The sequence below is a fragment of the Mustela nivalis genome (assembly GCF_964662115.1).
Source record: "Mustela nivalis genome assembly, chromosome: X".
In the NCBI taxonomy this organism is placed as follows: Eukaryota; Metazoa; Chordata; class Mammalia; order Carnivora; family Mustelidae; genus Mustela; species Mustela nivalis.
Window position 1 is genome coordinate 90,588,541 of NC_139040.1, and position 26,238 is coordinate 90,614,778.

Genomic DNA, 26,238 nt, shown 5'->3' on the forward strand with positions numbered 1-26,238 from the left:
ATGTTAACTAACTTGAATTTAAATAAAAACCTTTAAAAAAGACATGTACTGGCTGAATGTGTAAGAAATAAGATCCAAAAATATGCTGTCTACAGGAGACTCGTTTTAGATGGGCATTAAGGGGGCACATGATGTGATGAGCACTGAGTGTTATATACAACTACTGAATCATTGACCACTACATCAAAAACTAATGATGTATTCTATGTTGGATAATTGAATTTAAATAAATACTATATACTGTATAGTATTGTAGTTCCCTACAATTATTGTATTGATCTCAATTTCTGCTTCCAGATCTGTCATTATTTGCTATATATTTAGGTACTCTGATGTTGGGTACATATATTTTTATAATTGTTATATTTTCCTCTTGAATTGATGCTTTTACCATTATATAATGCCCTTCTTTGTCTCTAAAAACAGTTTTAGTCTTAAAATGCATTTTGTCTGATATAAGTATAGCCACCCCTGCTTTCTTTTGATTACTAATTTCATGAAATATCTGTTTTCATCTTTTCACTTTTGGCTCATGATTTTTTCATTAAAAAAATACCCATACAGTATGGGTAAATGCCTAGAAACATACAAACTACTAAAACTAAGAAAAAAAGGGAGAGGATTCAAATAAATAAAGTCAGAAATGAAAGAATAGACATTACAACAGATGCCTCATAAATAAAAAGGATCATAAGAAACTATTATAAACAAACTATGTAAGCTTAAAAAATAAGTAAATGCCTAGAAACATATAAACTACTAAAACTGAATCAGGAAGAAATAGAAAACCTGAATAGACCAATAACAAATAAGGAGCTTGAATCACTAATCACCATTCTCCCAATGAAGAAAAGCCAAGGAACAAAAAAAGAAAAGCCCAGGACCTAATGGCTTCATGGGTGAATTCTACCATTCAAAGAAAAATTAATGCCAATCCTTTCTAAATTCTTCCAAGGTTTAGATATTAAACCAGATACTGACACCAAAACCAGGTTAAGACACTACAAGAAAAGAAAACCACAGGCCAGTATCCCTGATGAACATGAATGCAAAAATTCCTAGGAAAATACTGAACTCAGTAGTACACTAAAAATATCATACATTATAAACAAGAAGGATTTATCCCAGAAATACATGAATGATCCAACATAAATTGATCATTCTGATACAATACATTAACAAAAGGAAAGGGAAAAAAAAAACAAATGATCATCTCAAAAGATGCAGAAAAAGCATTTGACAAAGTTCAACACCCATTCACCAAAACTTTTAACAAAATAGGAATAGAAAGGTCTTGCCTTAAGCAATAAAGGCCATGTGAAAAGCCCATTGCTCACAACATAATCAATGACAAAAACTGAAATTCTGCTTTCTAAGATCTGGTACAAAGCAAAGATGCTTACTCTCACACCTTATTTCAACATAGTACTGGGTATTCAAGCCAATGTAATTAATCAAGAAAAAGAAAAAAAAACATCCAAATTAGAAAGAAAAAAGTAAAATTGTCTCTGCTTGCAGATGACAAAATCATATACATAGGAAAACTGAAAGCCTCAATAAAATTTTTTATTGTTTTAATTTTAATTCCAGTTTAATTAAAATACAGTATTATATTTCAGATGTAGAATATAGTGATTCAACACCTCCATATATCACTCAGTGCTGATTGTGACAAGCAACCTCCTTAATCCCCATCACTTACTTAATGCATTTCCTCACCCATCTCCCCTCTGGTAACCATCAATTTGTTCTCTATAGTTAAGAGCCTGTCTCTTGCTCTCTCTCTCTCTTCCTTTGCTTGTTTGTTCTTTTTCTAAAATTCCACATATGAGTGAAATCATATGGTATTTGTCTTTCTCTGACTGACTTATTTTGCTTAGCATTATACTCTCAAGCTCCATCCCTGTTGTTGCAAATGGCAAGATTTCATTCTTTTTTATGGATGAATAATATTCCATTGTGTGTGTGTCATATACATATATACATTATTTGTGTATGTATGTATGCATAAACACACACACATTGCACATGCACACACACATATCACATTTTCTTTATCCATTAATCCACTGAGGGACATTTAGGTTGTTTCCATATCTTGGCTATTGTAAATAATTCTGAAATAAATATGGGAGAACTGATATCACTTTGAGATCTCAATTTCATTTCCTTTGGCTATTTACCCAGAACTGGGAATGCTGGAACATAAGATAGTTCTATTTTTAAATTTTTGAAGAATATTCATACTGTTTCCATAGGGGCTGCACCAATTTACATTCTCACCAACACTGCACAAGGGCTCCCTTTTCTCCCTATCCTTACATGCATTTGTTATTTTCTGCCTTTTTGATAATAGCCACTCGGAATTGAGATGGTCTATTACTGTGGGGTTTCCTTAAATTCCAGTATAGTTAAAATACAGTGCTGTATTAGTTTCAGATATACAATATAGTGATTCAACAATTCTGTATGTCACCCAGTGCTCATCATAACAAGTGCAATTCCAAATGCCCATCAGGGGGATGGATAAAGTAGGTAAAATATTATTATGGTTTTGTGTGTGTGTGTGTGTGTGTGTGTGTGTGTGTGTGATCTCCACATACATCTTCTTTACCCATTCTTATATCGATGGGCACTTGAAGCTGGAGCAAAATTGTTAGAACTATAAATGAATTCTGTAAAGTTGTAGGATATAAAATCAACATACAACAATCAGGTTTCTTTTTTTATTTAATTTTATTTTTTCAGTGTTCCAAGATTCATTGTTTATGCACCACACCCCGTGCTCCATGCAATATCTGCCCTCCTTAATACCCACCACAAGGTTCACCCAATCACCCGCACCCTTCCCCTTCAAAATCTTCCATTTGTTTCTCAGAGTCCACAGTCTTTCATGCTTCATCTCCCCCTCCAATTTCCCCCACCTCACTTATCCTTCTCCCAATGTCTTCATTGTTATTCCTTATGCTCCATAAATAAGTGAAACTGTATGATAATTGACTCTCTCTGCTTGACTTATTTCACTCAGCATAATCTCCTCCAGTCCCATCCATGTTGATACCAAAGTTGGGTATTCATACTTTCTGATGGAGGCATAATATTCCTTGTATATATAGACCATATCTGCCTTATCCATTTGTCTGTTGAAGGGCATCTTGCCTCTTACCACAGTTTGGCGATTGTAGCCATTGCTGCTATGAACATTGGGGTACAGATGGCCCTTCCTTTCACTACATCTGTATCTCTGGGGTAAATACCCAGTAGTGAAATTGCAGGGTCATAGGGTAACTCTATTTTTAAGTATTCCAAAGTGGCTGCACCAACTTGTATTCCCACCAATAGTGTAAGAGTGTTCCCCTTTCTCCACATCCTCTCCAACACTTTTTGTTCCCTATCCTGTAAATTTTGGCCACTCTTAATGCTAAGGTGATATCTCAAAGTGGTTTTAATTTGAATTTCCCTGATGGCTAATGATGATGAAGTCCTAGCAACAGCAAGCAGATAACAAAAAGAAATAAAAGGTATTCAAATTGGCAAAGAAGAAGTCAAACTCTCTCTCTTTGCAGATGACGTGATACTTTATATGGAAAACCCAAAAGACTCCACCCCCCAAACTACTAGAACTAATACAATTCAGTAATGTGGCAGGATACAAAATCAATGCACAGAAATGAGTTGCTTTCTTATACACTAACAGTGAAACTATAGAAAGGGAAATTAGGGAATCAATTTCATTTACTATAGCACCAGGAACCATAAGATACCTTGGAATAAACCTGTACTCGAGGAACTACAGAACACTCATGAAATAAATTGAAAAAGACACAAAAAGATGGAAAAGCATTCCATGCTCATGGATCAGAAGAATAAACATTGTTAAAATGTCTGTGCTGCCCAAAGCAATCTACACTTTCAATGCCATCCCAATCAAAATTCCACTGGCATTTTTCAAAGTGCTGGAACAAACAATCTTAAAATTTGGTTAGAACCAGAAAAGACCCCGAATCACAAAGGAAATGTTGAAAAAGAAAAACAAAACTGGGAGCATCACGTTGCCTGATTTCAAGCTTTACTACAAAGCTGTGATAACCAAGACAGCATGGTACTGGCACAAAAACAGACACATAGACCAGTGGAGCAGAGTAGAGATCCCAGATATGGACCCTCAACTCTATGGTCAAATAATCTTCAACAAAGCAGGAAAAAATATCCACTGGAAAAAAGTCTCTTCAATAAATGGTGCTGGGAAAATTGGACAGCTGTGTATAGAAGAATGAAACTCAACCATTCTCTTAAACCACACACAAAGAGAAACTCAAAATGGATGAAAGACCTCAACATGAGGCAGAAATCGATCAAAATCCTAGAGGGAGAACATAGGCAACAACCTCTTCAACATGGGCCACAGCAACTTCTTTCAAGACACGTCTCCAAAGGCAAAGAAAACAAAAGCAAAAAATGAACTTTGAGACTTCACCAAGATCAAAAGCTTCTGCACAGCAAAGGAAACAGTCAACAAAACAAAAAGGCAACCCCCAGAATGGGAGAAGATATTCCCAAATGACAGTACAGACAAAGGGCTGATATCCAAGATCTATAAAGAAGTCCTCAAACTCAGCAGTCAAAAAACAAATAATCACATCAAGAAAAGGACAGAAGACATGACCAGACACTTCTCCAAAGAGGACATACAAATGGCTAACAGACACATGAAAAAATGTTCATCATCCTTAGCAATCAGGGAGATTCAAATCAAAACCACATTGAGATACCACCTCACACCAGTTAGAATAGCCAAAATCAACAAGGCAGTGAACAAGTGTTGGAGAGGATGTGGAGAAAGGGAAACCCTCTTACACTGTTTGTGGGAATGCAAGTTGGTGCAGCTGCTTTGGAAAACAGTGTGGAGATTCCTTAAGCAATTAAAAATAGAGCTACCCTATGACCCTGCAGTTGCACTACTGGGTATTTACCCTAAAGATACAGATGTAGTGAAAAGAAGGACCATCTGTACCCCAATGTTCATGGCAGTATCAGCATGGACAGGACTGGAGGAGATTATGCTGAGTGAAATAAGTCAGCAGAGAAAGCCAATTATCATATGGCTTCACTTACTTGTGGAGCATATGGAATAACATGGAGGACATTAGAAGGAAAGGAAAAGTGGGTTGGGGGAAATCAGAGTGGGAGATGAAGTATGAAAGACTGTGGACTCTGAGAAACAAACGGAGGGTTTTAAAGGGGGTGGTGGGGGATGGGTGAGTCTGGTGATGAGTATTAAAGAGGGCACATATTGCATGGAGCAATGGGTGTGGTGCATAAACAGTGAATCTTAGAACACTGAAAAAATTAAATTAAATTAAGATGTTTGAAAAATAAAATAAATAATAAGGTTTAAAAAATAAAAAGGAGGAAATTCTGCTAGTTGGAACAACGTGGATGAACCTGGAGGACATTATATTAAATTAAATAAGCTAGACACAGAAAGACAAATACTGCATGAACTCACTTATATGTGGAATCTTAAATAGTCAAATGCTTGGGTGGCTGAGCTGGTTAAGTGTCTGTTTTTGGCTCAGGTCATGATCCTGGGGTCCTGCTATGGAGCCCTGCATTAGTCTCCTTGCTCCCTGGGGATTCTGCATCTCCCTGTCTTTCTGTCCTTCTCCCCCACTTATGTTCTCTCAATCCCTCTCTCTCTCAAAGAAATAAAATCTTAAAATAATGAAATAGTCAAACTTATAGAAGCAGAGAGTAAGTGGTGGTTACCAAGTGCTAGGAGAGGAGGAAATGAGGAGATGTTGGTTAAGGGATACAGAGTTTCAATTACACTGAATGATGAATGAGTTGAATAAATTCTGGAGATCTAATGTACAACAATGTGCCTATAAGTAATAATTGTTCATTGTATATTAAAATTTGCAAAGAAGGAATATCTTGAGTGTTCTTAATACACACACACACAGAGAGAAGGAAAGAAAGAGGTAACTATCTGAGGTGATGAATATATTGATTAATTTGATTTTGGGTATTTATTTCACTGTATGTGTGTACATATATAGGTATATCAGATCATCAAATTAAATTAAATATATATAAATTTTAATTGTCAAATGCACCTCAATTTTTATAGCTCACTTTAAAAAGAAAATTAGTTTCTTTCTGGTGGATAGACTAGATGAAATCTAACATTCTTTTCAATTTGAGAAGTTTATGATTCTAAGATTTAATTAAGCAGATGAGAAAACTGAAACTCAGAAGAGTTCAGTTGCTTTGCCTGAAGTCACAGTTTATTATTGCAGAATTGAGATTTCAGATCTCCTAACTCTTAATCCATGCTCCTGGAAGAACATCTTAAATTCTGACTAATTACTTATTTTCATTCTCTCTTCTAGTCCCCACCACTTGTGATTATGTAGCAGTCTAACACACAACTAGTGACATAAATTCAGACAACTAGATTGTGTAGGGCATCATATAGATTCATGTTGGCCAAATGATTCTCTAGCTCATGCATAGTGGCTAATAATTTGCTCAGGATGAACACATTTTACACTTGTTGTCCTAGCATAATTACTAATAACTTCCCCTTTCACTGTTAAAGTGCCATGATTTGGATGCTATGGTTACCTTACCAATGGCCAACCCAGCAGGCCCTAACATTTTGTAGTTACTAAATCTTGATGTAACAAAGCTGTTGAGTTTAAGTTGCAGCAAAACCAGTGATTTTGTTATAAGCCATCCCAAACAAGATTCCTTTAAGGAAATAGATCATTAGAAGATTTTGTGCCTTATGGTATGTTTCATCTGAGATTCATGCACTTTGCAGATACTTAATGCTATTAAGTTCTCACATTTGGATAGTGCTGTAGAGTTTACAAAATGCCTAGACTAACAAGACCTTCTTTAACTAATAGAAAAATAATTACTGTACCCATCTGGGTTTTGGATTGTGCTGAGAGGGATTGAGGAGATTGAGGAAATAGTCTTAACTACCCTAAAACAACAAAGAGTATGGTTGGATTGATAGTCTTTGTATGAATGTATTCACCTAAATATTTTAGAGGGGATAAAAATAAAACACAAAACCCAACAACCACACACTGAAAGCCTTAAGTTAAACTGTCTTCCTTAGCATTCAGAGATCAGTGGTTTGTATACATGCCAGTTTTTCATCTGTCTTCAAAATGGATTTTTAATCTGTGTCAACTATTAGAAAAGCCTGTAATGATATACTGTATTGGTTTCCTAGGATTCCCATAGCAAATTACCCTAAACTGAGTGAATTAAAACAACAGAAACTTATTCTCTCACAGTTCTGGAGTCCAGAAACCCAAAATCAAGGTGTCAGCAGAACCATGCTCTCTCTGAAGCCTCTAGGGGAGGATCCTTCTTTGCCTCTTCTTAGCTTCTGGTGTTTGTGTACATTCCTTGGCTTGTTGAACATATTATTCCAATCCCTGGCTCCATAATCACATGGTTGTCGCCTCTGTGTCTACATGCTCTATATCTTCACATGGTATTCTTCTCTGTGTGTGTAGCTGTGTCCAAAATTCCCTCTTATTATAAGGACACCATTCATTGGATTAGGGCTATATGTGGTCTATTTCAGTATGAACTCTTTTTAAATTGACTCTATCTGCAAAGACCTTATTTTCAAATAAGGTCACATTCACAGGTTCTGGGGAATAAGACTTGAATGTATTTGGGGGGAAAACAGTCTATCCTATGCCCACACCCACAAAATTCACAGCCTTCCTACATGCAAAACACATTAATTATTAGCTCAAAATCTTACTTCTAAATAATCTAAATCAAGAATGGATGAGATTTTTTGTATGACCCATCTTGGGTAAAAGCTTCTCTCTATTCGTGGACTTGTAAAACCAAGAAAACAAGTTTTCTGCCTGCAATATACAATGTTGTGACAGGCATAGGATAGACATTCCCCTTCTGAAAGAGAAGAAATGGAAGGAATACAAGGGTATTCCCAGGGTTGCTGAACTAAGGCAAACTGACAACCCCATAAAGCAAATTCTATTAGGTTTCCAGGCCTCAGAATAATTCTCTGGTGGCTTAATATTCTTTCCTCTGGCCCTATTCTCTTAAGTTCACAGGGTTGGGAGCCCCCACTCTAACCAAAGAAGTGGATCCAGGAATACAGTGGCCTCACCTCCAGGCCACCACTCTCTGGTTTCTGAACCACCCTCAGCATCCCTGCTGACCTCTGAGCCCCCTTAGAGCCATTCTTCAATTTTGTTGAAGAATTCTGCCATTTTGTTGAAGAATAATACATGTTCACAGCCAAGTAACTTTATCAGCCTGTTTTCTGCCTGTCGAATCCTCAAAGTCTAACAGTCTTCATTTGGTCCCATGTCTGACCCTTTAGTCCAAGCTGGCAATTTTCTGCTGAGATAGTTTATTGGATCTGTGTGTTACACATCTAATCCCTCCAGCAAAATTTATCTAGCCACAATCTTAGGATCTCTCCAGAGCACATTTTCTCATGTTTTGCAATATATGTAGGCTAATAATTTTCCAAATCTTTAAATTTTGGTGACTTTTTGCTTAATAGTTCTGGAATGGACTGAAACTTGCACGTTCTAGGAGAGAACACTTGTCACTCTATAATGAAATGATCTGCTTAAGAAGTTTTCTCCTCCACTAGATTATGAGCTCCCTAGAGGCAAGAACTTTGGATCATTTATCTCTACATCTCCAGTATCTAGCTTCATCAGTGACACAAAGTTGGCTCTTAGTAACTATTGGAAGAGGGAAGGAGGTTGGAAGGAAAGAAGGAACATATTTGTAGAGTTATAATTTAGTGATTTGGGAGTAGAAAGGTGCTGGGAGCTCAGACTGCCAAAGCCAAGACTATGTCAACTTCCTCAGGACTCTTCACCATCTACTCTGATTTTCTTGGGGCTTTGTCAGGGTCTAAGCATGAAAGAAACATTGCAATCAGAAAGTGGTCCCAGATCAGGTGGATAGCACATAGATAGCATGCCAGAAAGGGTAAGGATGGAAAAGAGAGTGCCATGTGTAGGCTAAAGTTTAGATGGCTAATTCCTGTAAATTGATCAAGGCTGAATACTTAATGTGCTAGAACCCTCAACAGCTCTCTCTCTCTCTAATGGACCACTATTGGCTGGCATCAGGGAGAATATATAGTTCTTTCTAAAGTCTTGTTGTGCCTTTATACACCCTACCCATTATATTTTATAAATATAACCCATTACTTATTGCCAAGAATAAAAAGCTAAATGTGTACACCTATGTCTACACTTGAGAGGAAAGCAGAAAGGAAAAAAAATCAGACATTCACAGGAATTAGAGAAAAATTGAAATAGTCCCATGGAATGCACACACAGAACAAACTTGGGTGCTTTTGGTGCCCTCCACTCCCTTTCTCTTTTCGACCCCAAACTGCTTTCCCCACAGTCATGAAAAGTTAGGCTGTGATAAACAAATGCAACATTTACAGGCAGGTTAACAGTAAATGTCAAATTCATGAATTCATGAAATAAGGCACCAAACAGGATATCATTTCATGAAAGCAAGGACTTTGTCTTTTTCATATAGCTCCAATCCCTTGAAAGGTGCTAAGCACATAGTAGTTACTCAGTAAATATTTGTTTAATGAATTTTGAATGAATTAAATTTATTAACCAGGAAACTGCTATAGGTAGTCATAGTATAGCATTCAGGAAAAAATAAATGTTGCAACAAGAAGCCCCTGAGATGAAACTGTTGTGCAGGTAATGCACTACTCTGCTTACCTGGCAGCAGTAAGTCCAGGAAAGGGAATGTATATCCAGGAGATAGTTAAAGCATTCCTTAGAGCAAAGTTAGAGATTTCCTGCCTGCTCCCTTTCTTTCCTGGCCAGATGACTTGGATTATCACTATATTTCCAACTGACCACCTCCTTGAGCTGACTACTAAAAGAGAACCAAGGCCAAGTCTAGCCAAACTAATTTTGTTTAGACTAAATCAATACAGTGGTTTGGCCAAGCAGTACAGAGATCATTGCTCCTGTCTTCCGTTCCAGTGGCAAGATCTACCTTCCTGTTCTTTTTCCCTTTCCAAAACCACTGGGAAAAAAACTGGAGGTGGGAGATTTATTAGATATTGGCTCCAATATTTAGTCTTCCTTTTCACATGCTCTGACACCTAACTGGCCATTTTAGACTTAGAAGCAAATTTTCTGTCTTTCCCTAATATGTCTCTATAATTAACTCTCTGTTCTCTCTTCTCTTTGATTTATTGTAGATACCTGCAGCAGAAAACAACCCTTTTCTTACTGGAATGCACTATTGGTACTCCAGTCACAGCTCCCGGACCCAGCACTGCAATGTCTGTCGGGAGAGCATTCCTGCCTTATCTAGAAATGTTATCATCTGTGAAGGTACCTCTCTGATTACTTTAGAAAATGAAGCCCAGTGGGTGGAGATAGGGGTGAAGGAGCTCATGTGGCTTTAGTGTCATTGATTCATACTAGGTCATTGACTCTAATGTAAGGTTAATTCTAATACTTAACAGACTGAAGAAGAGAGATGGGAAGAAGCTGGCATGAGAGGAAATTCTCATGAATTAATGGAGGGCTGGGTCTGAGAGAATTGGACAACATGGTTACAACAGTTGGAATAACAGAAATCACCTCATTCTTGCCATCAGTTTCCATTCAAGTTATATAGTAGGTAATTTAGCCAGTAAGAATAAAAAGTAACTAGATAATAGGAGAAATAGGCCTTTGGAGGGGAGTCAGAACTATTTAGATGCATCTAAGTTCTAACTTTCAGAGAAGCTTAGGGAAGGGCCTTAGAATCTTGATTGTCACCAGATTCACATCCACCTTCTCTTCCTTTTTTCATAGTGTGCAAAGTGAAGTCTCACAAATTATGTGCTTTGAGAGCAAGCAAAAACTGCAAATGGAATACTTTATCTATCACTGATGACCTCTTCATGCCTGCTGATGAAGTAGTGAGTACCAGCCTAGAGCCAATCTTTCCTATCTTACCTTTAGCCAGGATACACAGGGGAAGGAAGACTTCTTACTGTCTCCATGCAACCCAAGTAGACTTCCTCGCTAGGCTTACAATCCAACCAATCTAGAAGAATTAAAGCCCCCTACCTCCACCTGTCATCACTTGCTAGCTTTGGATTGAGGAGGGCAGGACCATGAAGAACATTGTTGAGGTTACTTAATGTCCTCCATGGGGTAGTATAGTTACTCCAGTTGGCCCTTTCTCTCCTTATATCTCTAACTTTTACCTCTTACCTTTTTTTTAACTTTCAGAAGACTATGCCTCATCAGTGGGTAGAAGGAAACATATCTGTCAGTTCTCAGTGTGCAGTATGTCATGAGAACTGTGGCAGTTACCAAAGACTTCAAGATTTCCGATGTCTCTGGTGTAATTCTACGGTAAGTCTTCTCATCTCCTTGATACTTAGAGAACTTGACTTCTAGAGAAGGGGTGGAGTTAAGCTATGTGCCTACACATAGATAGAAATCTCAGAGACCTTTACCCCAAAATAGATTATGCAGCTTACATAGTGTAGAGCTCAGTATCTTGGCTTTCCAGATATGGTTATGGACTCTTGGAGAGAAACACTTGACTCTCATCTTTAATGGTTCTTAATTGGTGAGGTCCACTAGCAAATGGGAAAAGCTGAACTATGTTATGACAGTATAGGCAATTTAAAAAAATATGTTGAGTCTATCCTTAAGAAACCTTCTCCTTTCCTTATTCACTATTTCCTGGGAACTTATACTCTTTGTTAATTAATAATAGTTGATAATATTAACATATTATTATTGCCACAATGTATTGAGTGTTTGTGTACATGGTCTCATTTAATCCTTTTAACAACTATAAACTAGGCCTCATTGTCCCCATTTACAGCTGAAAAAAGTGAGGCTCAGAAAAATGAAGTCATTTGCTCAAGGTCATGCAGCCAGGAAGCAAAGAGTCTTGATTCATACATAATTCTGAAAAAATCATATTCTTAGCTACAATACTACCATGCTTCTAAACCAGTAGTTCTTAACTGATGGTGATTGTGCCCAACCTACAGGAAACATTTGACAATATCTGGAGACATTTTTGATTGTTACAACTTGAGGAGAGAGGGTATGCTATGGGCTTGTAGTAAGTAGAAGTCTGGTATTCTACTAAACCTCCTATAAAGCACAAGAGAGTGCAAAACAACTATCCGGTCCAAAATACCAATAGTATCAATGTCAAGAAACTCTGATTTAGACTTTAGCTTTTAGGTGCCCGCATCAAAATAGTGCTCAAACTATTCTGGATAAGAAAAAACTAAAGTATGAGCTTCTTTTTGGAAGACTCTTGGTCCCTCTACCTGCTCCAGTTCATTATTTTCTCCTGAAAAGGAGCTTGTGCCCTCATCAGGCATTCAAATTTTTGCAGCTGTCCCCAAGGAACACCTCTAGATCAAACGGATCTAGTGGTCAGTGAGGGTAGGCACCAAGAACTGTAACCAGTGGAGAAAGAGTTCTTACCTAGCTACCATGCCCAGGGTTCAGAATGGGGTAGCAATCTGAGGAATCCAGTGTTACTGTAGAAGAGGACTTTTAGCATATCTTCATAATTATGGCCTAAAGGGCAAGCTTCTAATTTAAAACACATCTAAATGTCCACTGACATACTTTTTAGAAACATAGGATAGACACCATCTTTGTGCTCTCCCTCTGCCACACCCCAAAGTGCCAGTATCTCCAAGAGGGGAAATTTTACAGGCATCTGGTATGCTTGAGGTTTTTTGTTTTGTTTGTTTGTTTGTTTGTTTGTTTGTTTGCAGCTGTTGCCCAGGTGGTCCCCCTTTATTGCCTAGCTCTGCTGGTCAGCAGGGCTTTCATTCCTGGGTCCTATGGGACTATAACAAATGGAGAGAGGGTTCCTGGCCAACCACCATAAACAGGGAACACCAAACAGCAGGTTGAAAAGAGGCCTATTTGTTTGTCCAGGAGTTTCACCCTGAAAAGCAGGCTTCTGATTCAATACACATCTAGGAGACTACTAAGATGCTCTCTGAGGATGAAAGCCAGTTGGTGTCATTTGCACTCTCCCTCTGACTTGATCCATGTTGCCAGTACCACCCAAAAAGGAGCTTGCACACTTCACTAGCACACCAATATTTGCAACTGCCATACAGGGAACACAGCTAAGTGTCCCAGCTCTGGTGGCCAGTGGGACATACATCTGCAGTCCCACAGGACTATATGTATTTGCATAATTCAAAAGCTGTTTAAGGATCTGGCTTCTAATCACCTGAATTAGGTGCTGATTGAAATCCTCCCCTTTGGGACACTGACATGTTTTGGCACACCCTCAATTACTGGGAGTCACTAGAAATAAAATAGCCTCTTCAGACAATCACAAAAATTTGAGAGAAAATCAAGAGTTAAGGCAGGAGTGAATAATAAGGTCCAGCCCCTACACAAGGCCACACCCTCTAGTCTGAGAGAGGTAGCTATTTAATTGATAGAAATCAATGCAGACTCCTGGGTATTTGCCCCAAAGATACAGATGTCACGAAAAGAAGGGCCATCTTACCCCAATGTTCATAGCAGCAATGGCCACGGTTGCCAAACTGTGGAAAGAACCAAGATGCCCTTCAACGGACGAATGGATAAGGAAGATGTGGTCCATATACACTATGGAGTATGATGCCTCCATCAGAAAGGATGAATACCAACTTTTGTGCCAACATGGATGGGACTGGAAGAGATTACGCTGAGTGAAATAAGCAGAGAGAGTCAATTATGATATGGTTTCACTTATTTGTGGAGCATAACAAATAACATGAGGACATGGGGAGATGGAGAGGAGAAGGGTGTTGAGGGAAATTGGAAGGGGAGGTGAACCATGAGAGACTATGGACTCTGAAAAACAATCTGAGGGTTTTGAAGGGGCAGGGGGTGGGAGGTTGGGGGAGCCAGGTGGTGGGTATTAAGGAGGGCATGTATTGCATGGAGCACTGGGTGTGGTGCAAAAACAATGAATTCTGTTACGCTGAAAAAAAAAAAAATATATATATATATATATATAATCTTTAATAAAAAAGAAAAAGAAGAAAAAGAAGGCCTTTCCCAACCAAAGGTAATAAAAATATTCAAGCATAAAAAAAAACACAAGATAACGCCTCAGAAAAAAGTACTTAATGAAATATAGAAGGGCTATTTACCTGATAGAGTTCAAAATAGCGATACTTGGGTGGTTAAGTCAGTTAAGCATCTGCCATCAGCTCAGGTCTTGATCCCAGGGTCCTGGAATTGAGGCCCATGTTGGGCTCCCTGCTTAGTGGGGAGTCTGTTTCTTCCTCTACCCTCGCTCTGCTCATGTTGTGCTCTCTCTCTCTTTCAAATAAATAAACAAAATGTTTTTTAAAAAGTTCAATATAATGTCCATAAACATACTCACCAAGCTCAGGAGAAGGATGGATGAACACAGTGAGAACTTCAACAAAGAGATAGAAAATATAAAAATGGGGAAGAAACAAATCAATGGAAAAATATTCTGTGCTCATGGAATGGAAAAATTAATATTGTTAAAATGTCCATACTGCCCAATCCATAAATCTATAGATTTATAGGTTTAATGCAATCTCCATAAAAATTTCAATGGCATTTTTCACAGAACAAGAACAAGTAATCCCAAAATTTGTATGGAACCATAAAAGACCCCCAAGCAGCCAAAGCATCTTCAGAAAGGTAAAGGAAGTGAGAGACATCATGCTCCATCATTTCAAACTATATTACAAATCTTATAGTAATCAAAACAGTATGCTACTGGCAGAAAAACAGACTCATAGGTCAATGGAATGATTATATAACCCAGAAATAAACCCATTCATATATGGTCAATTAATTTATGAAAAAGCCATGAATATACAATGGGGAAAAGACAGTCTCTTCAATAAATGGTGTTGGGAAAACTGGACGACCACATGCGAAATAATGAAACCAGACCACTATTTTACACCACTCACAAAAAATTAACTCAAAATAGATTGATGACTTGAACATAAGACCTGAAACCATAAAACTCATAGAAGATAACATGAGCAGTAAGATATTTGGTATTTGTCTTGGCTATATTTTTGTATTTGATACCATAAACAAAGGAAACAAAAGGAAAAATAATTATGTGACTACACTTCTGGGTACTTATCCAAAGAAAATGAAAACACTAATTTGAAAAAATCTATGCACCAATTTATGTGTGCATATCTAATAATAAAATTTTACCTAGTTAAAAACCGAATGCACCACCATGTTATTTACAATAGTCAAGATATGGAAACAACTGAAGTATCCATGGCAGAAGAATGGATAAGAAAATGTGATGTATATAATAATGGAATATTATCCAGCAATAAAAAATAAAATCTTGCCATTTGCAACAACATGAGTGGACCTGGAGGGCATTTTGCTAAGTGAAATAAGTCAGAAAGACAAATAGTATGATCTCACTTATATGTGGAACCTTAAAAAAAAACAAACACCAAACTCATAGATACAGAGAATAGATTGGTAGTTGCCAAAGTGAGGATTGGATGAAATGCATAAGAGGGGGGTTATTTTTTTAGCCACTGTATACTACAGTATTACTTTTTGATGTAGTGTTAATGATTTGTTAGTTGCATGATAATGCCCAGTGCTCATCACAACACATTCCTTCCTTAATACTCATCACACCCCATCCCTTACACCCCTTCCCCTCAGAAACCCTCAGTTTGTTTCCCAGAGTCCATAGTCTCTCATGGTTTGTCTCCCTCTCTGATTTCTCTCCCTTCAGATTTCCCTCCCTTCCCCTATGGTCCTTCCTGCTATTGCTTATGTTCCACATATGGGTGAAACCATATGATAATTATCTTTCTCTGCTTGACTTATTTCACTTAGCATAATCCCCCCAGTTCCATCCATGTTGATGCAAATGGTGGGTATTCATCCTTTCTGATGACTGAATAATATTCTATTGTATATATGTACCATATCTTTTTATCTATTCATCTGTTGAAGGGCATTTCGGCTCCTTCTGCAGTTTGGCTATTGTGGACATTACATCTGTAAACATTGGGGTGCAGTGCCTTTTGTTTTCACTACATCTGTATCTTTGGGGTAATTACCTAGTAGTGCAATTGCTGGGTTGTAGTGTAGCTCTATTCTTTAACATCTAGAGGAAGCTCCATTCTGTTTTCCAGAGTGGCTGCACCAGCTTGCATTCCCACCAACAGTGTAAGAAGATTCCCCTTTCTTCACATCCTGGCCAACACTTGCTGTTTCCTGTTTTGTTAATTTTTACCATTCTAACTGGAGAAAGGTGGTATCTCATTGTAGTTTCAGTTTGTGTTTCCCTGGTGGCTAGTGAAGATGAGTGTTTTTCATGCATCTGTTAGCTATTTGTATGTCTTCTTTGGAGAAGTGTCTATTCATGTCTTCTGCCCATTTTTTCGATGTGATTATCTGTTTTGTGTGTGTTGAGTTTGAGTATTCTTTGCAAATCTCGGATATCAGCCCTTTATCTGTAGTGCATTTGCAAATATCTTCTCTCATTCTGTGGATTATCTCTTAGATTTGTTGACTATTTCCTTTGCTGTTCAGAAGTTTTTTTGTCTTGATGAAGTCCTGAAAGTTCATTTTTGCTTCTGTTTCCCTTGCCTTTGGAGACATGTCTGGAAAGAAGTTGCCATGGTTAATGTTGAAGAGGTTACTGCCTATATTCTCCTCTAGGATTTTGATGGATTCCTGTCTTGTGTTGAGATCCCTCATGCATTTTGAGTTTATCTTTGTATATGGTGTAAGAGAATGGTCGAGTTTCCTTCTTGCGTATGTAGCTGTCCGATTTTCCCAGCCCACTTATTGAAGAAACTGTCCTTTTTCCATTGGGTATTTTTTCCTGCTTTGTCAAAGATTAGTTGACCATAGAGTTGAGGATCCATTTCTGGAGTCTCTATTCTTTTCCATTGTTCTATGTTTCTGTTCTTGTGCCAGTACTGTGCTGTCTTGGTGATCACAGCTTTGTAACATAGCTTAAAATCAAACAATGTGATGCCCCCAGCTTTGTTTTCCTTTTTCAACATTCCCTTGGTGATTCAGAGTCTTTTCTGGTTCCATACAAATTTTCTAACTGTTTGTTCCAGCTCCTTGAAAAAATGCCAATGTATTTTAATGGGAATGGCATTAAAAGTGTAGATTTCTCTGGGCAAGATAGACATTTTAACAATGTTTGTTCTTGCAATGTATGAGCCTGGAATGTTTTTCATCTTTTTGTATCTTTAATTTCTTTCATAAGTGTTCTGTAGTTTCTAGAGTATAGATTCTTTACCTCTTCCATTGGATTTATCTCAAAGTATCATATGGTTTTTGATGCTATTGTAAATGGAATTGATTCCCTAATTTCTCTTTCTACAGTTACCTTGTTAGTGTATAGGAGAGAAACTGATTTCTATGGATTGATTTTATGTCCTGCTACATTGCTGGATTGCTTTATGAGATCTAATAATTTAGAGGTGGAGTCTGTTGGGTTTTCCACATAAAGTATGTCATCTGCAAAGAAAGAGTTTGACTTCTTCTTTGCCAGTTTAGATGATTTTATTTATTTTTGTTATCTGATTGCTGATGCTAAGACTTCTAGCAGTATATTGAACAATAGTGGTGAGAGTTGGCATCTCTGTCACGTTCCTGACCTTAAGGAAAAGTTAAGAACTTTTCCCCATTGAGAATGACATTCACTGTGGGCTTTTCATAGATGTTTTTTATGACATTGGGGAGTGTTCCCTCTATCCCTATACCCTGAAAAGTTTTAATCAGGAACAGATGTTGGACTTTGTCAACTACTTTTTCTGCATCACATGAGAGGATCTTATGATTCTTGTATTTTCTTTTATTAATGTGCTCTATCACATTGATTGATTTGCAAATGTTGAACTACCCTTGCATACTAGGAAAAAATCCCACTTGGTTGTGGTGAATAATCCTTTTAATGTACTGTTGGGTCTTATTGGATCTAATGTACATTGGATCTTGTTGAGAATTTTGGCATCCGCGTTCTTCAATGTTACTGGTCTGTAATTCTCTTTTTTGATGGGGTCTTTGCCTGATTTGTGGATCAAGGTAATGCCTGCCTCATAGAATGAGTTTGGGAATTTTCCTTCTGTTTCTATTTTTTGAAACAGCTTCCACAGAATAGGTGTTATTTCTTCTTTAAATATTTGGTAGAATTCTGATGGGAAGCAGGGAATCTGGCCCTGAACTTGTATTTTTGGAAGGTTTTTGATTACTATTTCAATTTCATTACTGGCTATTGGTCTATTCAGATTGTCTATTTCTTCCTGTTCCAGTTTTGGTTGTTTGTAAGTTTCTAGGAAGGCGTGCATTTCTTTCAGGCTGCTTAATTTGTTGGCATATCATTGCTGGTAATAATTTCTAAGAATTGCTTCTATTTCCTTGGGGTTAGTCATGATCTCTCACCTTCTATTCATGATTTTGTTAATTGGGGTCCTTTCTTTTTTGTTTTGGACAAGTCTGGCCAGTGGTTTATCAGTTTATTAATTCTTTCAAAGAATGAACTTCTAGTTTTGTTAATCTGTTCTACTGTTTTTCTGGTTTCTATTTCATTGGTCTCTGCTCTAACTATTGTTTCTCTTCTCCTGCTTGGTTTAAGTTTTATTTACTGTTCTTTCTCCAGCTCCTTTATGTATAAGGTTAGCTTGTGCATTTGGGATTTTTCTAATTTTCTGAGAGAGACTTGGATGGCTATGTATTTCCCCCTTAGAACCCCCTTTGCAATATGTCATAGATTTTGGACTGAAGTGTTTTCATTCTCATCAGTTTCCATGAATTTTTTAAGTTCTTCTTGAATTTCCTGGTTGACCCAATCATTCTTTAGCAGGATGCTCTTTCACTTCCAAGTGTTTGAATTCCTTTCCATTTTTTTTCTTGTGATTGAGTTTCAGTTTCAAGGCAGTGTGCTCTGATAACATGCAGAAAATAATCTCAATCTTTTGGTATTGGCTGAGAACAATACCAAATACTGTGACCACATACTGTGACCCAGTACGTGATCTATTCTGGAGAAAGTTCCATGTGCATTCAAAAAGAATGAGTATTCTGTTGTTTTCAGTGGGAATGTTCTGTATGTATCTATGAGGTCCATCTGGTCCAACATATCATTCAAAGCTCTTGTTTCTTTGTTGATCTTCTGCTTAGATGATCTGCCCAAGAGTGGAGTATTAAAATCTCTTACTATTCATGTATTACTGTCGATATGATTCTTTATTTTTGTTAACTGTTGGCTTATGTAGTTTGCTGCTCCCAGGTTAAGGGTATATATATTTACAATTGTTAGATTTTCTTGTTGGATAGACTTTTAAGTATGATATAGTGTCCCTCTGCATCTCTTAATACAGTCTTTACTTTAAATTCTAATTTGTCTGATATGAGAATTGCTACCCCAGCTTTCTTTTGAGGTCCATTGGCATGAAAAATGGTTCTCCATCTCCTCACTTTCAGCCTGGAGATATCTTTAGTTCAAAATGTGTCTCTTATAGACAGCTTGTGGCTGGGTCCTGTCTTTGTATCCAATCTGCAACTCTGTGCCATTTCATGGGAACATTTAGGCCATTCACATTGAGAGTAACTACTGAAATATATGTATTTATTGCCATCCTATTGTCTGTACAATCCCTGTTTCTATGGATTGTCTCTGTAAATTTCTGGTCTATATTACTCTTGAGGTGTTTCTTCTTTTATAGAATCCCCCTTAATATTTTTTTTGCAGGGCTGGTTTGGTGTTTGCATATTCTTTTAATTTCTGCCAGTCATGGAAGCTCTTTTTCTCTGTCTGTTCTGAATGATAACCTTGCTGGATAAAATATTCTTGGCTGCATGTTCTCATTTAGTACCCTGATTATGTCGTGCTAACCCTTTCTGGCTTGACAGGTCTCTGTGGACAGGTCTCATGTTATTCTGATGTTCCTCCCTCTGTATTGTAAGAAATCTTTTCCCCCTGGTAGCTCTCAGGATAGCTTCATTGGTTCTAAGATTTGCAAGTTTTACTATTGTATGCCAGGATGTTGGTCTCTTCTCATTGATCTAGGGAGGGTTCTTCTCTGCCTCTTGGACACAAATACTTATTTCCTTCCCTGGATTAGGGAAGTTGTCAGCTGTGGTTTACTGAAATATACCTTCTAGTCCTCTCTCTCCACTCCTTCAAGGATCCCAATAATTCTGACATTGGAACATTTCATGGCATCATTAATCTCCCTGAATCTGTTCTCATGGGTTTTAGCTGTTTATCCCATACCATCTTGGTTGCCTTCCTTTCTATCAATTTATCATCTAAATGACTAATTCATTCTTCTGCCTCCATTACCCTAGCTTTAGAGTATCCAGTTTAAACTGCATCTCATTCATAGCATTTTTAAGTTTGGCCTGATTAGCTCTCATTTCTGCCTATATTGTCGCTCATAGTTTTCTCAAACCTGGCTATTGACTTCATAATTGCTACCTTGAAATCTCTCTGACATCTTACTTATATCCATATCCATTAGGTCTGCAGGAGAGACCACTCTCTGTGGTTCTTTTATTTGTTCGGAGTTCCTCCTTCTATTCATTCTGTTGAGGGGTGTTGAGGGGATGTACAGAGTTCAAAATATCGACTGCAACCCAGCAAAGATGCACCTTAGGAAGATCCAAAGCCGTCAGAAAACACCACAGAAAAAGCAAAGCCAAAATGAAACTCAAGAATAAAATTTATAAAATTAAAGAAGAATTTAAAATTAAAAATTGAAAGAAAGGGAAGAAAAGACAGGGGGGTGAAGTGTGGTGGGGGCTATAATCTCTCCGTGTTGGCAAGGTAGGGTATTTCCATTCTTCTTAGGTGTACTTTGCTCTGTTTGTTAGAGGACACAAATTCCCAGAGTTACAGAGAAAATAAAACTGGTAGAAAAAAGGTTTACATTGAAGCATTTATCTATATAAAAAATATACCTGTAAAAAAATACAAGTTAAAAACCTACTATGAAATATGTTATATTAAACATCTAGTTGAAATGAGAAAAAGGTAAAAAGAAAAAACATAAAAGAAAGAATAAAAAGAAAAAAAGTTGTATCTGAAAAATACCCAAGCCATGAGGCAATGCCTGGAGCTCAATATATTATTTTGCCCTGCATTAGAGTTTTATAGTTTTATGGGGGCCATAGGGTTGTCATCCTCTTGTTCTTTCAGCCTGTCTTCTGGGGGAGGGGCCTGCCATGCTATTTTTCAGGCAACAATGTCTGGACTCTGTGGAAACTGTTTTTTTGAGCCTTTGTTCTCTGGAGATTTTCTGTGCCTTTTCTGAGGGTCAGAACAAAATGGCTGTACCCAGACCTCTGTCCCAATCACAGTCTGCTCTTTCTGAACCCTCCAGAACACAGTCTCCATTTCTGTAAGTGCCACTGAAAACTGGAGCTTCCTGCATGCAGTGTGTGCCCACAGCAACCTTCTTAGCAGTCTACCCAGGGGCCCTGCTTTTTTCTGCCTTTTTTGCTTCTAAAACCTCGAGCAATCCCAGGTTCATGCACATTCACCTGCAGCTCCTGGATCCTGTTTGAGCACTGTTATAAAGCCTTTCCTGGTTGCTACCAGTCTGCAAGTTATCACCCAGTCCCCTGGCATAGGGCACTATTGTGCTCCAGTGTTTTGTCACTTCCCAGGGGCCAGCTTATGGTGGCTCCCTCCCCCTTCTACTTCTCTTCTGATAACTGTTCACAGATTCATGAGTTCTCCCTTCCTACCTTGGGATAGATGGTGCTTTTCTGCTTGTAGGGACCCAGATGCATATTCTTATATATTAGCTTGATTTTGTGGATATTCAGAATGGTTTGGTTGATATCCAGCTAAATTCAGGGGACCTGTTAAAAGAGTCCCCTATTTATGAACTATCTTGCCTAAAGGGAGGTTTATTCTGAAATAAATCAGTCATGGGATGTAATGTACAATATCATGACTATAGTTAATAATACTACATTACATATTGGGAAGTTGATAAGAAAGTAGATCTTAAAAGTTCTCATCATAAGAAAAAGATTCTGTAATTATATACAGTGACAGACATTAGCTAGACTTATTGTGATGATCATATCACCATTGTAATTAAATATCAAATTATTATGCCATACACCTGGAACAAATATAAAGTTGTATGTTGACTATACCTCAATAACAAAAGAAAGAAAAAAGCAAATAGAAGTCATAAAACTGAAGAACATAATAACTGAACTACAAAATACACTAGAGGGATTCAACCTAGACTAGGTGAAGCAGAAGGAAAGACCAGCGAATTCAAAGACAAGACAGTGGAACTCAATCAGAACAGCAAAAAGAAAAAAAAAAAAAACGAGAATGAAAAAATGTGAAGATAGCTGAAGGGACTATGAGACAACATCAAGTGAACCAACATTCTCATTATAGGGTCCCAGATGGAGAAAATAGAGAGAGAACAGGGACAGAAAACTTATTTGAAGAAATAATGGCTGAAAACCTTCTTAACCTGGAAAAGGAAACAGACATACAGATACAGGAAGCACAGAGAGTTGCAAATAAGATGAACATAAGAGACCCACATAAAGGCACATTACAATTAAAATATTAAAAGTTAAAGACAAGAAGAAAATGTTAAAAGCAAGAAGAGAGAAACAACTTTTTATGTACAAGGGAACTCCCATAAGACTACAGCAGATTTTTCAGCAGAAAATTTGCAGGCCATAAATGAGTGGAATAATATATTCAAAATGCTGAAAGAGCAATGGCCACAGTCGTCAAGCTATGGAAAGAACCAAGATGTCCTTCAATGGACGAATGGATAAGGAGGACGTGGTTCATATACACTATGGAGTATTATGCCTCCATCAGAAAGGATGAATACCCAACTTTTGTAGCAACATGGACGGGACTGGAAGAGATTATGCTGAGTGAAATAAGTCAAGCAGAGACAGTCAATTATCATATGGTTTCACTTATTTGTGGAGCATAACAAATAGCATGGAGGACAAGCGGTGTTAGAGAGGAGAAGGGAGTTGGGGTTAATTGGAAGGGGAGGTGAATCATGAGAGACTGTGGACTCTGAAAAACAATCTGAGGGGCTTGAAGTTGTGGGGGGGGTGGGAGGTTGGGGGAACCAGGTGGTGGGTATTATAGAGGGCACAAATTGCATGAAGCACTGGGTGTGGTGAAAAATAATGAATACTGTTATGCTGAAAATAAATTAATTAATTAAAAAATGCTGAAAGAAAAAAACTTCCAAACAATACTCTACACAGCAATATCAATCTTAATTGAAGGAGAGATAAAGAGTTTTTCAAACAAAAGCTAAACAAGCTCATTACCACTATACTGGCCTTATAAGAAATGTTAAAGAGGGGACACCTGGGTGGCTCAGTCAGTTAAATGACTGACTCTTTTTTTATTATTATTATTCTTAATTTCAGAGGTAGAATTTAGTGATTCATCCTCTGTGTATAACAGCCAGTGCTCATTACATCAAGTGCCCTCCTTAATGTCCATCATCCAATTACCTGTTCCCCCCACCCACCTCCCCTCTGGCAACCCTCAGTTTGTTTCCTAGAGTTAAGGGTCTCTTATGGTTTGCCTCCCTCTCTGTTTTCATCTTTTTTAAAAATTTTTTCCTTCCCTTCCCCTATGTTCATCTGTTTTGTTTCTTAAATTCCATATATGAGTAAAATCCTATGGTATTTGTCTCTCTCTGACTGACTAGTTTTGTTAGCATAATACCCTCTAGTTCCATCCATGTCATTTCAAATGGCATGATTTCATTATTTTTGATGGCTGAGTAATATTCCATAGCATGTATCCATCCATACACACACACACACCCATCTTTATCTGGAATATCGGGGCTCTTTCAATATATTAGCTATTGTGGAGTATGTGACTCTTGATTTCAGCTCAGGTCATGATCTCAAGGTCATGAGATCAAACCCCATTTTGGACTCTGTGCTGATTGTGGAGCCTGCTTGAGATTTTCTCTCTCCCTCTCCCTCTGCCCCTCCCCACCGAAGAAAAAAGAGAAGAAGTGCAAAAGGGACTTTCTTAAGGTGAAATTAAAGGGCACTAATTAGTAAAATGAAACCATATGAAAAATATAAGTCTCACTGGTAAGGGTAAATTCAGAATAATCTAACAGTGTAAAAGTGATGAATTAATCACTTATAAAGCTATTACGAAGGTTAAAAGACAGAAGTAGTAAAAGCAACTATAACTATAATTTGATAAGTGATACATGGCATAAAAAGATGTAAATATGATATCAAAAACATAAAACATGTGGGAGAGTAAAATATAGACCTTTATAAGCATTCAAGCTTCAATTGTTATCAACTAAAAACAGACTGTACAAAAGTTGTTATGTGTAAGCCTCATGGTAACCACAAAACAATAACCTTAATAGATACACAAAAGATAAAGAGAAAGAAATCTTCATATACCACTACAGAAAATCTTCAAATAACAAAGGAAGAGAGCAAGGATAAAAGGAACAGGGGAACTACAAAACAGCAGAAAGCAATTCAAAACAACAATTACATACCTATCAATAATTACCTTAAATATAAGTGAACTAAATTCTCAACTCAAAAGACATAGAGGGACTGGATGGATTAAAAAAAAAAAAAGACCCAGTTATATCCTGCTTATAAGAGACTCACTTCAGGGGCACCTAGGTGGCTCAGTGGGTTAAAGCCTCTGCCTTCGGCTCAGGTCATGATCCCAGGGTCCTGGGATCGAGTCCCACATCAGGCTCTCTGCTCAGCAGGGAGCCTGCTTCCTCTTCTCTCTCTGCCTGCCTCTCTGTCTACCTGTGATCTCTGTCAAATAAATAAATAAAAATCTTTTAGGGGCGCCTGGGTGGCTCAGTGGGTTAAGCCGCTGCCTTCGGCTCAGGTCATGATCTCAGGGTCCTGGGATCGAGTCCCACATCGGCCTCTCTGCTCAGCAGGGAGCCTGCTTCTCTCTCTCTCTCTCTCTCTCTCTCTCTACCTGCCTCTCCATCTGCTTGTGATCTCTGTCTGTCAAATAAATAAAATCTTTAAAAAAAATCTTTTAAAAAGAAAAAAGAGACTCACTTCAGATATAATGATACACACAGACTGAAAGTAAAGGGATAGAAAAAGATATTCCATCCAAATGGAAATCTAAAAAAGGAGGGGTAGTTACAATTATATCAGACCAAATAGACTTTAATACACAGACTGTAATAAGAGACAAAGAAGGTAATTATGCAATGATAAAGGGGACAATCCAACAAGAGAACACAACATTTGTAAATATTTATGGACCAACATAGGACCACCTAAGGGGGAAACACACTGTAACACAATATTAAGGGATTTAAATACTCCACTGTCATCAATAGATTATCCAGACAGAAATTTAATACAGAAACATTGGTATTAAATGACACATTACACTATATGGATTTAATAGCTATATGCAGAATATTCCATCCAAAGGCAATAGAATATATATTTTTTCAAATACACATAGAACAGTTTCCAGGATAGATCATATGTTAGACAACAAAACTAGTCTTAATAAATTTTAAAAGATTGACATCATATAAAGCATCTTTTCTGACAACAATAGTATGAAATTAGTAATCAATTATAGGAAGAAAACGGGAAAAACCACAAATATGTGGATATTAAACAACTTGCTACTGAACAACTAATGGGTCAAAGAAGAAATCAAAAGAGAAATAAAAAAATACCTTGAGACAAATGAAAATGCAAATACTGCATACCAAAACTTATGGGATGCAGAATTCTGAGGAAATGGTGCTATAGGAGGATCCTGAGCTCACCTCATTCCACAGACACACTGAACGAACCACCACATCAGTACAGCTAATTCAGAAAATGACCCAAAGACTGGCAGAAGAGACCTTCCACAGTTAATTGTGGGAAGGAGGCCATAATGAAAAGAATAAGAGGGGCAGAGCCACAGGTGGGAATCAAACCCCTGGTTAGACTAACCACAATTGGAAGAGACACCTCAAGTACAGAGAAATAAGAGGATCAGGCCCTACCACCAGGCACCTCAGGCATGGAAGACCTGAAACTGGGAAGACAAGTTCCCATAATATTTGGCTTTGAAAACCAGAGGGGTTTAACTTCATGAGTTTTTACAATCAGCAGGGCTTAATTCTGAGTA

General features: G+C 37.6%; 1 protein-coding gene across 1 annotated transcript in view; it reads left to right on the forward strand.

The window, feature by feature from the left end:
- Window positions 1-26,238, forward strand: part of DGKK (diacylglycerol kinase kappa) — a gene marked incomplete at its 5' end in the record, with an annotated part of 190,945 nt that overhangs the window by 81,421 nt on the left and 83,286 nt on the right. The window contains 3 exons of the mRNA XM_082716525.1: window positions 10,271-10,406; window positions 10,875-10,981; window positions 11,298-11,423. Of these exons, the coding sequence (XP_082572651.1) occupies window positions 10,271-10,406; window positions 10,875-10,981; window positions 11,298-11,423 (369 nt within the window). The remainder of the gene's footprint in view (window positions 1-10,270; window positions 10,407-10,874; window positions 10,982-11,297; window positions 11,424-26,238) is intronic.